The 14,176-nt window shown below is 42.1% G+C and overlaps 1 protein-coding gene across 1 annotated transcript in view; it reads left to right on the top strand.

Annotated features, from left to right (window-relative positions):
- Positions 1-13,945, top strand: part of RASGEF1C (RasGEF domain family member 1C) — a 49,992-nt gene extending 36,047 nt beyond the window's left edge. The window contains exons 12-13 of the mRNA XM_066341783.1: positions 9,716-9,788; positions 10,234-13,945. Coding sequence (XP_066197880.1) covers positions 9,716-9,788; positions 10,234-10,258 — 98 coding nt within the window. The 3' untranslated portion in view covers positions 10,259-13,945. The remainder of the gene's footprint in view (positions 1-9,715; positions 9,789-10,233) is intronic.
- Positions 13,946-14,176: the final 231 nt, after the last annotated feature.

Below are 14,176 nucleotides of genomic sequence, written 5' to 3' on the forward strand. Positions count from 1 at the left end.
TACCAAGCATATTCTCTGACCATAAGGCTTTGAAACTAGAATTCGACTGCAAAAAAGAAGTAAACACACCCACAAAAATGTGGAAATTAAACAGCATACTTCTAAAAAATGAATGGGTCAAAGAAGAAATAAAAGAGCAGATCTAAAGATATATACAGACAAATGAAAATGATAACACAACATATCAGAATCTCTGGAATGCAGCAAAAGTAGTAATAAGAGGGAAGTTCATATCATTATATGCTTATATGAAAAAGCAAGAGAGAGCCCAAGTAAACAACCTAACACCACATCTTAAGGAACTAGATAGAAAAAGAAGAACAAAGGCAAACCAAAACCATCAGAAGAAAGGAAATAATAAAAATTAGAGCAGAGGCCCTGGCCGGTTGGCTCAGTGGTAGAGCGTCGGCCTGGTGTGCAGGAGTCCCGGGTTCAATTCCCAGCCAGGGCACACAGGAGAGGTGCCCATCTGCTTCTCCACCCCTCCCCCTCTCCTTCCTCTCTGTCTCTCTCTTCCCTTCCTGTAGCCGAGGCTCCATTGGAGCAAAGTTGGCCCGGGCACTGAGGATGGCTCTGTGGCCTCTGCCTCAGGTGCTAGAATGGCTCTGGTTGCAGCAGAGCGACACCCTAGATGGGCAGAATGTCGCCCCCTGGTGGGCGTGCCGGGTGGATCCCAGTCAGGCGCATGCAGGAGTCTGTCTGACTGCCTCCCCATTTCCAACTTCAGGAAAAAAAAAAAATTAGAGCAGAAATAGAGAACAAAATAACTATAGAAAAATTAATACAACAAAGAGCTGGTTCTTTGAAAAGGTCAATAAAATTGACAAACCCCTGGCAAGACTCACTAAGGAAAAAAGAGAAAAGACTCATATAAACAAAATTCAAAATGAAAGATGAGAAATTACCACAGATATCATAAATATACAAAGGATTACTCCAGAATACTATGAAAAATTATATGCCACCAAATTCAACAGTCTAGAAGAAATGAATAAACTCCTAGAACAATACAATCTTCCTAGACTGAATCATGAAGAAGTAGAAAGCCTAAATAGACCAATAAGCAGGGAAGAAATAAAAACAACTATCAAAAACCTCCCCAAAAATAAAAGTCTGGGGCCAGATGGATATACAAGTGAATTCTACCAAACATTCAAAGAAGAATTGGTTCCTATCCTTCTCAAAGTCTTCCAAAGAACTGAAGAAGAAGCAATACTTCCAAACACATTTTATGAGGCCAACAAAAAAGAAAACTACAGACCAATACCTCTAATGAATACAGATGCAAAAATCCCAAACAAAATAATAGCAAATTGAATACAACAACACATCAAAAAAATAATTCATCATGATCAAGTGGGATTCATCCCAGAAACACAAGGATGGTTCAACATACATAAAACAATTAAGGTAATACACCATATCAACAAAACAAGGAACAAAAACCATATGATCTTATCAATAGATGCAGAAAAGGCATTTGATAAAATACAACATCCTTTTATGTTTAAAACACTCAACAAAATGGGCATAGAAGGAAAATGCCTCAACATAATAAAGGCCATTTATAATAAACCATCAGCTAACATCATACTAAATGGTAAAAAACTGAAAACTTTTCCTCTAAAATCAGGAACAAGACGAGGCTGTCCACTCTCTCTACTCCTATTCAACATAGAGCTGGAAGTTCTAGCCAGAGCAATCAGACAAGAGAAAGAAATAAAAGGCATTCATATTGAGAAAGAAGAAGTAAAGGTTTCACTTTTTGCAAATGACATGATCCTGTATATAGAAAACCCCAAAGACTCCACAGAAAAGCTATTAGAAACAATAAACCAATACACTAAGGTCACAGGATACAAAATTAATATACAGAAGTCTATTGCTTTCTTATATGCCAACAATGAAACCTTGGAAAAAGAACTAAAAAAAATAATCCCTTTTACAGTAGCAACAACAACAAAAAATACCTAGGAATAGACATAACAAAGAATGTAAAGGACCAATATAATGAAAACTACAAAGCATTGTTAAAGGAAATTGAAAAAAGACACAATGAAATGGAAAATTATTCTTGTTCGTGAATAGGAAGAATAAATATAGTTAAAATGACCATATTATGTAACCAAAGCAATATGCAAACTTAATGCAAATTCCCATCAAAATTCCAATGTCATTTTTTAAAGAAATGGAACAAAAAATCATCAGGTTTACATGGAACCATAGAAAAATCTCGAATAACTTAAAGAATCCTAAGGAAAAAAAAAAAACAAAGCTGAAGGCATTACAATACCTGACTTCAAACTATACTAGAGAGCCATGATAATCAAAACAGCATGGTACTGGCAGAAAAGTAAACACACAGACCAATGGAACAGAATAGAGAGCCCCAAAATAAAACCACATATATATGGTCAAATCATCTTTGATAAAGGAGCCAAAAACACACAATGGAGAAAAGAAAGCATCCTCAATAAATGGGGCTGGGAGAATTGGAAAGCCACATGCAAAAGAATGAAACTTGACTATAGTTTATCACCTTGCACAAAAATTAATTCAAAATGGTTCAAAGACCTAAATATAAAACCTGAAACAATAAATTACATAGAAGAATACATAGGTACTAAACTCATAGACCTTGGCCAAAGAGAACATTTTATAAATTTGATCCCAAAGGCAAGGGAAGTAAAGGCAAAGAGAAATGAATGGGACCACATCAGACTAAGAAGTTTTTGCACAGCAAGAGAAACTGTCAACAAAATAAACAGATAGCCAACTAAATGGGAGATGATATTTTCAAACAACAGCTCAGATAAGGGCCTAATATCCAAAATATACAAAGAACTCATAAAACTCAACAACAAACAAACAATCCAATAAAAAAAATGGGAAGAGGACATGAACAGACACTTCTCCCAGGAAGAAATACAAATGGCCAACAGATATATGAAAAAATGCTCATCTTCACTAGCTATTAGAGAAATGCAAATCAAAACTACAATGAGATACCACCTCACACCTGTTAGATTAGCTATTATCAACAAGACAGGTAATAACAAATGCTGGAAAGGTTGTGAAGAAAAAGGAACCCTCATCCACTGTTGGTGGGAATGTAAAGTAGTACAAGCATTATGGAAGAAAATATGCTGGTTCCTTAAAAAATTAAGAATAAAACTACCATATGACCCAGCAATCCCTCTACTGGGTATATACCCCCAAAACTCGAAAACATGGATACGTAAAGACATATGTACCCCCATGTTCATCGCAGCATTGTTCACAGTGGCCAAGACATGGAAACAGCTAAAATGCCCTTCAATAGAGGATTGGATAAAGAAGATGTGTTACATATATACAATGGAATACTACTCAGCCATAAGAAATGATGACATAGGATCATCTACAACAACATGAATGGACCTTGATAACATTATACTGAGTGAAAAAGTAAATCAGAAAAAGCTAAGAACTGTATGATTCCATACATAGGTGGGACATAAAATGAGACTCGTGGACATAGATATAAGGGGAAAGGGAAAGGTGGAGAGAGAGGGTGATGGGGGGAAGTGGAGGGGCTTAAAGAAAAACAAAGTATAGAGTGACAGAGGATGATTTGATTTTGGGTGATAGGTATACAGCATAATCAACTGTCCAAATGATATAGAGATGTTTTCTCTAAATCTATGTACTCTGGTTGACCAATATCACCCTGTTAAATTTAATTGTCTAAAAAGAAAGAAGAAAGAAAGAAAGAAAGAAAGAAAGAAAGAAAGAAAGAAAGAAAGAAAGAAAGAAGAAAGAAAGAAAGAAAGAAAGAAAGAAAGAAAGAAAGAAAGAAAGAAAGAAAGAAAGAAAGAAAGAAAGAAAGAAAAGAGAAGAGAAAGAAAAGAAAAGAAAGAAAAGTAGTCAAAAAAAGGCCCTGGCCTATTGGCTCAGCAGTAGAGCATCAGCCTGTCATGTGGAAGTCCTGGGTTCGATTCCCAGTCAGGGCACACCAGAGAAGTGACCATCTGCTCTCTCACTCCCAGCCCCGCTTCTCCTCTCATAGCCATGGCTCAAATGGTTCAAGCAAGTTGGCTCTGGACCTCAGGCACTAAAATGGCTCAGTTGCCAAGCAACAGAGCAGCGGCCCCAAATAGGCAGAGCATCCCCCAGTTGGGGGCTTTCTGGGTGGATCCCAGTTGGGGCACATGAGGGATTCTATCTCTGCCTCCCCACCTCTCACTTAATAAAGGTAGGGAGGGAGGGAGGGAGGGAGGGAGGGAGGGAGAGAGAGAGAGAAAGAAAGAAAGAGAGAGAGAGAGAGAGAGAGAGAGAGAGAGAGAGAAAGAAAGAAAGAAAGAAAGAAAGAAAGAAAGAAAGAAAGAAAGAAAGAAAGAAAGAAAGAAAGAAAGAAAGAAAGGAGTAAAGAAGTAAAGAAAGATCAAAAAAGTAATGATTGGAAAGTTACCAAATTTGGAAAATATATAAACATACAGATATAAGAAGCTGAGTAAATTCCAAAGGGATAAACCCAAGGAAACCTGTATTGAGACACATCATAGTCGAACTTGTGGAAACTTAGGAAAAAGGAACAAATTTAAAAGCACTGAAAGAGACATGACACTTTACCTATAAAGGGAAAACAATCCAAATGACATAACATTCTTCATCAGAAACCATGGTGGCCAAAGGCAATGGCACATTTTTCAAATGCTGGGAGAAAATAACTGTAAACCCAGACGTTTATATCCAGTGAAAATATTCTTCAAGAATTTACTATACGTAAATCAAAGTGGAATTTTAAAAAATTGTTCAGGTAACTCTTAGGAAGACAAAACAATAAATAAATAAAAGAAATTGAAAAAAGAAAAACAAAACAGAGAGAACAAACAGAAAACAAAATAGTAAATAAAATAGCAGACTCAAGCTCTAACATATCAATAATTATACTAAATGTGAATGCTCTGAATATACCAAGTAAAAGACAGAGATTGGCAGAGTAAATTAAAAAGCATGACCCAACTATATGCTGTTCACAAGAAGCTCATTTCAAATATAATGACATAAACAAGTTAAAAAGTTAAAAATGGGGAACCATCAATCAAATGAAAGCAAGAATAGCAATATTAATATCAGGTAAAGTATACTTCATAGGAAAAATAACTTCCAGAGACAGAGAGAGACATTATATACTGTATTTTCTCATGTATAAGACACTCCCATATATAAGATGCGCCTTAATTTTGGGGTCTGGAATTTGAAAAAAAGACAACAAGCGCGAAAAAGTGGGAAATGCAAGTTAAAAAAATCTACAACCACCGTATAAGATGCACCCAGTGTTTAGACCCCAATTTTTTCGAGAAAGGGTGCATCTTATACATGGGGAAATATAGTAATAATAAGAGGGTCAGTCTCTCAAGAAGACATAACAATCCTAAATGTGTATCCATCAAACAACAGAGTTGCAAATTTTATAAAGCAAAAACTAATAGAACTGAAACGAGATATAAACAAATCCACAATCAGAGTTGGAAATTTCAGTGCCCCTCTTTCAACAATTGGTAGAACAACTAGAGAGAAAATCAGAAAAGACATAGAATAACTTACTAATACCATCAAATAACATAATTGATATTTATGGGATACTCCATACAAGTACACATTTACAGAATACTATTTATATTTTTTCAATTGCCCATGGGACATATACCAAGATAGACCATATCCTGAGTACAGAAAACAAAGTGCAACAAATTAAAATAATTGAAATCATAGAGTTTGTTCTCTGAGCACAATGGTTCAAACTAGAAATCAATAACATAACAAGAAAAATCTCCAGACACTTATTTTATTTATTTATTTACTTACTTACTTATTTTGAGAGAGACAGGAACATTGAGTTGCTCCTGTGTGTGCCCTTACTGGGGAATCAAACAAGTAACCTCTGTGCTCTGAGATGACACAGCAACCAACCGAGTTATACAATCAGGGCTCGGTTTGTTTTTAAAGACAGAGAGAGGAAGGGCGAGAGAGGGAAGGGGGAAGGGAAGCATTCATTTGTTGCTTCACTCAGTAATACATTCACTGATTGCTTCTCATGTGTTCCCTGACCAGGCATCAAACCTACAACCTTTTCATTTCGGACAATACTCTTAACCAACTGAGCTAACTGGTCAGGGCCAGATCTCCAAGCACTTAGAATCTCAACAACACACTTCTAAATAATCCATGCATCAAAGCAGGAGTTTCCAAGGAAATAAAAAATAATTGAACTAAATAAAAATACAATAAAACTTGTAGACACAGCTAAAGCAAGACTGAAAGGGAATCTTACAGCACTGAATGTATAAATTTAAAAATGTGAAAGTGTCAAATCAATCATTCAAGTTCCCATCTCAAGCAACTAGAAAAAGAGAAGCAAAATAAACCCAAAGCCAGCAGAAGGAAGGAAATGAGAACACAGAACAGCAGAGATCAATGAAATGGAAAACAAAACAGCAATAAAGTCAATTAAACAAAGAGTTTATTTTTTTAAAAGGAAAGTAAAATTGCCATCCTCTAGCAAAAACCTCTTGACGAAGAAGCAGAGAGAGAAGAGAGAAGTTACTAATGTGAAGGAATTAGGATACCACTACAAACTCTGCCAACATCAAAAGGCTAATAGGGACATACTATGAACAACTCTATGCTCATAAATTTGACTGGTTACATTAAATGGGTCAGTTCCCTAAAAAACACAAACTACCACAACTCAACATAAAATATATCATTCGAATAGCCCTATAACTATTAAGGAAATTGAATTTATAATTTCAAAACACCCAAAAATGAAATCACTAAGCGCGGATGGTTATACTAGAGAATTCTATTAAACTTTAAAGAAGAATTAATACCAAGTCTACACAATCACTTTTTTAAAAAATAGAAGAGTGAACTTCCCAATTCATTTTATAAAGCCAGTACTATCCTGATACGAAAACCAGATAAAGACAGTATAAAATATAATAATAAAGACCAATATCCTTCGTGAATACAGATGCAAAAATTCCTTAACAAAATATCAGCAAATAGAATTTGGCAATATAAAACAATAATTATAATTATGACCAAGTGCGCTTATTCCAGAGATGCAAGGCTGTTTAATATTTGAAAATAAATAAATAAATAGTAGATAAATAAATAGAAAATCAGTCAATGTAATACACCATATTCACAGGCTAAAGGAGAAAAATCACTTGATTATATCAATCATTGTAGAAAAAGTATTTCACAAATTTCAATACCCATGCCAGCACAAAACTCTCAGAAAAATAAGAGTAGAAGGAAATCGATCAACTTGATAAATTACATCTACAAAACCCCTTCAGATAACATTATATTTAATTGTGAAGGACTAAATGCTTCTCACTAGGATTGCTAACAAACAGGGATGTCTACTTTCACCATGATTATCAAACATAGTAATGGAAGACCTTAGTCTGTGCAATAAGGCAGGAAAGGAAATACAGACAACAAGATAACGATTACCAGAGGGAAATGGGCGTGAGGGGGTGCAAAGGGGAGCTAAATGGTGATTGAAGGAGACTTGACTTAATTAAATTTGATTTTTTAAAAATTTAAAGACATACAGCTCAGAAAGGAAGAATTAACACTACCTCTATTGGCAGATGTAAAATATCCCAAGGAATCTACAGAAACTTCTAAAACTAAGTGAGTTCAGCCATAGTTACAGGATACAAAATAAAAATGGCAAAAACCTACTCTACTTCTATGTGCTGACAGTGAATGGAAAGACGCCAAAATTAAAAATACAATACCATTTATAATTGCTCCCAGAAATGAAATAGGTGTAAATCTAATAATACATGTACAAGCTTAACATGCTAAAAACTACAATATATAAATACTAATGAAAGAAATCAAAGATCTAGATAAATGGGGAGACAGGACATTTATGAATTAAAAGACTCAGCATAGCAGAGATGAGAATCCCCTCTCTAAATTGAAGCACAGGGTTAATACAATGCCTACCAAGATTAGTTTTATAGATATAGACAAATTTAGAAAGTACAGAAAAATTTATATGGAACAACATAGAAACTAGAATAGCTGAAACAATTTTGGGGAAAAAAGAATAAAATGGAAGGAATCACTCTCTACCCAATATTACAGCCAATATTCTATGGCCACAGTAATAGAGACAGTGTGATGTTGGCAGGACAGACACATAGATCAATGGGACAGAATGGGGAACCCAGAAATAGACCCACACAAATATGCCCAATGGTTTTTGTCAAAGGTGCAAAAGTAATTCTGTGCAGGAAAAATGGTGCTTGGACATTGGGACAACTATAGGCCCCAAAATGACCCTTGACCTGAGGGCTACAGTTTATACAAAAATTAACTCAAAAGATTCACAGACTCAAATATAAAACTATGAAAAAAGCAGAGAAAATCTTTAGAATGTTAAACTAAAGAGAGTTTCTTATAAAACTAAATATGCAAATAAATATGACTCAGCAATTGCACTCTTGGACATTTATTCAAGAGAAAGGAGAATTCATGTTCACACATAAACCTGTCTAGCAATGTTTCCAGCAGCTTAGTTTGTTATAGCTGAACATTGGAAGCAACCCAGATGCCCGTCAGCGGGTGAATGATTAAACAATGGTTCAGACATCCACACCATGGAATACTATTCAATACCAAGAAGTGAAGTATAGATACACTACATCATGGAGTATTTATTCTCCTGAGAATTTTGCTGAGAAAGAAAACCCAGTCCCGAAAGGTTACATACTGTCTCATTTTATTTGTATCACATTCTTGAAATGACAAAATTTAGACATGGAAAACATATTAGTGATTTCCAAGGGTTAAGAAAGGGCTGCAAGTGGTAGGAAAGTAGGTGTGGCTATGAAAAGCAACATTAGGGGTCCTTGTGGTGATGTACAATATGTTCAGCGTCTTGACTGCATCAGTATCAATATCCCAGTCTTGTCCTGTGGTTTGCAAGTGATTGCCATTTGGAGAAACCTGATAAAGGCTTCACAGATTTCTCTTTTCTTTCTTTCTTTCTTTCTTTCTTTCTTTCTTTCTTTCTTTCTTTCTTTCTTTCTTTCTTTCTTTCTTTCTTTCTTTCTTGCTTTCTTGCTTTCTTGCTTTCTTGCTTTCTTGCTTTCTTTATTCTTGCTTTCTTTATTCTTTCTTTCTCTCTCTCTCTCTCTCTCTCTCTCTCTCTCTCTCTTCCTCCCCTCCCTCCCACCCCCCCCCTCTCTTTCTTTCTTTCTTTCTCTCTTGGTGAGAGACAGAGACAGGGAGAGAAAGAGATGAGAAGCATCAACTCATAGTTGTGGCACTTTATTTGTTCATTGATTGCTTTTCATATGTGCCTTGACCAGGATGAGTGGGGGTGCTTAGGCCAAGCCAGAACTCTTTGGGCTCAAGCCAGCAACCTTTAGGCTCAAGCCAGTGACCATGTCCATGATCCCACGCTCAAACTGGCAACTTTAGGGTTTCATACCTGGGACCTAAGCATCCCAGGTCAGTGCTCTATGCACTATGCCACCACTGGTCAGGCTCTCTGTATTATTTCTTACAACAGCATGTAAATTTACAATTATATCCCAACCACAGGTTTAATTTTAAAACAAAAAGTAGGTCAGACTCTAGGTGTAGAGTAGGTTATTATCATTAACCATAATTGTGTAATTTCACTTCATTTTCTGAGTAGGTCTTTATTTGGCTTCTTATGAAAGTGAGAGCCCAGAGAACCACACAGAAAAAGAGAGATGGAAATCTCTGAGGTGAGTCTGTGTTCCCAATGTGGTGGGGGTATGGTGGGACGCTTAGGGCCAGGACAGGGCTGAGGGGATTCACCAGCATCCAGCTCATGGAGCCCCCAGGCAGGTCAGGCCAGGATCTTGAGTAGGGGCAGACCTCAAGGGCTGGATAGAAAGGGAGACTGGGACCATGACCCCAACAGGTGGTGGCTGCCTCTGTGGGCGATCGAGATGTATGTCCCAGGCTTAACCGCCTAGTCCATGCTTTTATGCCAGAAAGTGAGGTGGGCACCACCTCCTACGTGTTCAGCCTGCTGCCACAGCCAAGTGGAGGACGGAGATGATCCACAGTGGTGGGCCTGAGCCCAAGACATTGCATGATGCCCCTCTGGTATAGGAGGCCACCTGGTGAGAAGGTAACATGCTAGAGGGAAGTGTAATCAAAGACTGTGCCTATTTAAATCTGCAGGTCTTCTATTTTGGGGAAGACGTGAGGATCAGGGAGCTGGAGGAGGAGGAGGAGAAGAGGCCCACAGAAGTCCTCTGCAGCCCTGCCTAGACCGGCCTAGCAGTTAGGGGACGTCTGGGTGCCTCACTGCTTTGCAAACAGTGACCCCGTGGCCTAATGCCCACCACAATGACTACGTGGTTCGGGAGACTTTCATCCTCCTTTTGTAGAACCTCAGCCCTGGCAGGCCCAGGACCTCCAGATATATGGGTGGCACGTTCTTCAGGGACCCTGCGTTCAAGACAGTAGTGATCACATTGCTAGGCAGTCTGTCAATCCTCTGCGAGAACTCACTCTCACTAGGTGACTCAAGCCCTGGAGGCTGACACTGTCTGCCGTGAGGCGGCCTGGGAGCCTCCACATCTCCAGCAGGCATTAGAGTGCTGTGAGAGGGGTCAGAGCCCGCCAGCAGCCCAGCCCTGCCACAGATGACCCACCCCCGACCCTTGAGATGGCCTGGTTTCTGCAACCCCATGCACCCCCTTTCTGGATCTTTCTGGTATCAGGGGATAGCTTTCTGGTGATGGCTGGGACATCGGTCAGCAAGACAAATTTGAGCCATGGAGTTGAACACATGTACATTGTAAACTGTAGAATTGGTATAAACACATGCATATCCACGTCCACACCACATCTTTCAACATGGGCTTCTGCCAGGATGCAAGCCTGGGAATGATACAGCCATGGGTCAGGAGGGGCATGTGGTGGTCATTTCCACTCCATAGACCCCAGCTCATGCTGACATCCTTGCAAACAGCCATGCCTCTCTTGTTGGGGGTGGGGGAAGAAGGGGAAGTTGTGGAGCCAGGGAGCCACCCTCAGGCCTCCATGCGACTCCACTCGCACGCCTCCCCCCTCAGTCCCTCACACACTGAGCCAAGTTTCTGTGCTAGGAAGTAGGTAGGCTGCGGAGCTACTGAGCCCTCACTTGGCATGTGACCAGGAATGGGGGTGCACATCACACTCCCTGACTTATGGATGTGCACCCTCATTCCTGGTCAGGACCTGCAGGGCAGGGGTATGTGTTTGGGGTGTACTAACACAACCTGACTGGCTGCTGGCCACTTCAGCCCCACACAGTACCAGACTCGGCTCTCCAGGCAGCATGGTGGACACAGACCTTGGCAAGACTCCAGAAGGGCCCAGTGGCCTGACAGAGGTGAGGGAATGCTGTGTGTAAGAGTTGAGCAAGCTCTGCTCTGTGCCCCGGCCAATCTACGCCTTTCCATCTCAGACCTCCAGAGAGGCTGAGTCATGTAGGAATAGGTGGCAGAATAGGGACTGGACTTCAGCCTGGCCCAGACTCCCACCCTGCCTCACACCACAGCCAGCTCCTGGCAGGGCCTTTGGGCCAAACCCAAGGAGTCCTGGGGTCCCTGAAGCTGGCTTGCCACACCACCTCTTCTCATTCTCACCCAACATGCTCCTTTACTGCCTGGCCTTTCCTGAGGCAACATTAGACAGGACCCCTGCAGACATTAGCTGGGACTGTCTTTGTGTCCTGGTCACACTGAGCACTGCCTGTCAGGAGCAGGGGCAAGTGGCATAGAAGAAGTCAGTGGCCTCGAAGATGCATAATGGCAGCTCCAGGACTGGTGTCCTTGGAGTTCTGGGAGGCTTGCCCAAGGCCCAGTTCCCTCCAGAGGCTGTCCCCCACCCCGGCCACAGGGAAACAGGACATTCTGAAGGAGGTTCCCAGCCCACACTCAGCACCCCCTTGCCTGTCACCTGGCTCCATCTTCTTATTCCTGAGTAAGGCAGTGGAGGTTCAGTGAGGAAACCCCAGAATGTTGAGCTTTGGGGGTGACAGGTGAGGCCGAGAGGCCTGGGGGCAGCTGCCCACAGTGCCTTCTCCTGTCTCGTGCGGCCCTTTACCCAGGCCCAGGGTCCCAGCTCTCTCCTAGGCCAGTCTGGTCACCCCACAGCCATGCCCCCCACAGCCCAAGGCAGCCGCCTCCCAGCTCTGAGAAGCTTGAGGCAAGGATGCTAGAGAATGAAGTGCAGGGCCCACCTCTGAGTTCCAGGAAAGCCAGTCCAGCCTGTCAGTGCCAATAGAGGGTGTGGCTGGCACTGCTGCGCCCAGGCCTGCAGCCCCAATGCAAAGAAAACAGTTTTATGTTTCCTGTTTCTGTGGCCTGGTACATGCTGTTCCCACTGCCTGGTGTGCTGTTCTCCACCTTGTTGATCTAGTCAGAGCTCCAGCCTCTGGAGGATTCTTAACATGCATCCCCCTCCTCCACACCTGCTCCCTGCAGGCCGCCAGCGCCTCCATGGCCCAGCACAGAATGGATATTAGGGAAGATGGTGTAGTGAGGCCTAGGCTCAGCCCCAGCTGGGAGAGGGTGCAGGTCAGGAAAAAGAGGCAGCCTAGGGCCAGCCCTGCAGAGGATGCAGGGCCAAGAGAACTCAGGCTGAGGGCATTTGTGTCTCAGGTTTATGCAAGGGGCTCCTGAGCCTGCTCTCTACCACCCTGAGCAGCCACTAGGTGCTAGGCTCCAGTGTAGGCAGGAGGAGGGTCTTCCCTCAGAGGACCCGCCCAGTAGCCCCCCAGGTGGAGATCATGGTGCCCTTCCTCTGGGTGCAACCTCAGAACCCAGTGAGGGATGGCCCCCTGCTCACAGCCACACAGCTGGTTCCTTAGCCACATCCAGGACTCATGGCCCTTCCTTGTTTAGACCCCTTTGTCCTTCTGCCATCCTTGTCAAATGGCCCACAGGGGCTCCATTGGGCAGGGTCTATGCTTTTGGTGCAGGAGGCAGCAGCACAGCTGGTACCCCTGAGGCCCGGCTCAGTACTAGGTGACACAGCTAACACTCATCCCCAGGTTTGAAGTTGCCAGCTCCGCCATGTGGCAAGTGCTTGGGGCTCAGGGCTCCAGGACAGCCAGGAGCCCCACTGTGCCCAGGAGGCCAGGAAAGGGCCATGGCTGTGGTCTCGCCTTTGTTGCTTGGCACTTTTTCTGAGCCTTGCAGGACAGAACAGTGGGGACGCAGATAGGAAGACCTCCCTGACTGGGCTTTGCCTCAGAGACTTCAGACCTGGCCAGGGTTCAGAATCAATTCACTCTTACATGGGTGACCCAGGGGTCCTTTGATGCCTCTGCCCCCAATGAGAGAACTCCCCAGCATCCCACCATCCCCCATGCCCTGCAGTTCCCTAGGAGGGCATCTCAGTGTGACTGGTCACATATCCCAGGAGCCACCATGTCCAGGCTTCTCTGAGAGCCTGTCCATTCTGCACAGCAGCCCCTGCAGGAGCCCAGGTGACCCCAAGGCAATTCTCAAAGTCATGACCAAAGTTGTCCCAGGGGCACCACAGACCCTTTCTCTAGCAACTCAGGACAGACAGCACCAGCATGGCCCCTTGTCCCTCAGGTCTCTCAGGCAGGCCTCAGGCCTCGGTTGCTGTGTCCCATCATGTTGCAGGACTCATATGCAGTTCTCAAGGGAGGGGCACCCCAGCCATAGTACCCCAAGCAATGCCCTTCCAGTCTCTGAATCTCTGCCAATATGTTCATCAATGGTCAAGGGGCAGAATCCACATAACTCAGTCAAGAGCCACAGCTGTGACTTAGCCAGAAGGGCCATTTCACCCCTAAACTCAACTACTCCGGCATGAGTGCCAAGTCCCACCTGATGACCCTATGAAGTAGGTGCTGTCACCTCCCCCAGTGCAAGTACAGACACTGAGAAGCTGTGATGAAGAAGCTCTCTGTGCTGATATGAGAAAGTAACTGTGACATGATGTAGGTACAGGATAGCAGGTGTAGTATGTAAGCATTTGTGTAAAAAGGAGCAGGAAAGAATTCATATTTACATTGGCTTATATGACATTAAAATCTCTATAAAAATTTTAAAACATTAAAAAATTCACAAAAGCCTAATAATAATAGTTAACTTTTGAG

This window comes from Saccopteryx leptura, chromosome 6, assembly GCF_036850995.1.
Source record: "Saccopteryx leptura isolate mSacLep1 chromosome 6, mSacLep1_pri_phased_curated, whole genome shotgun sequence".
Taxonomy (NCBI): Eukaryota; Metazoa; Chordata; class Mammalia; order Chiroptera; family Emballonuridae; genus Saccopteryx; species Saccopteryx leptura.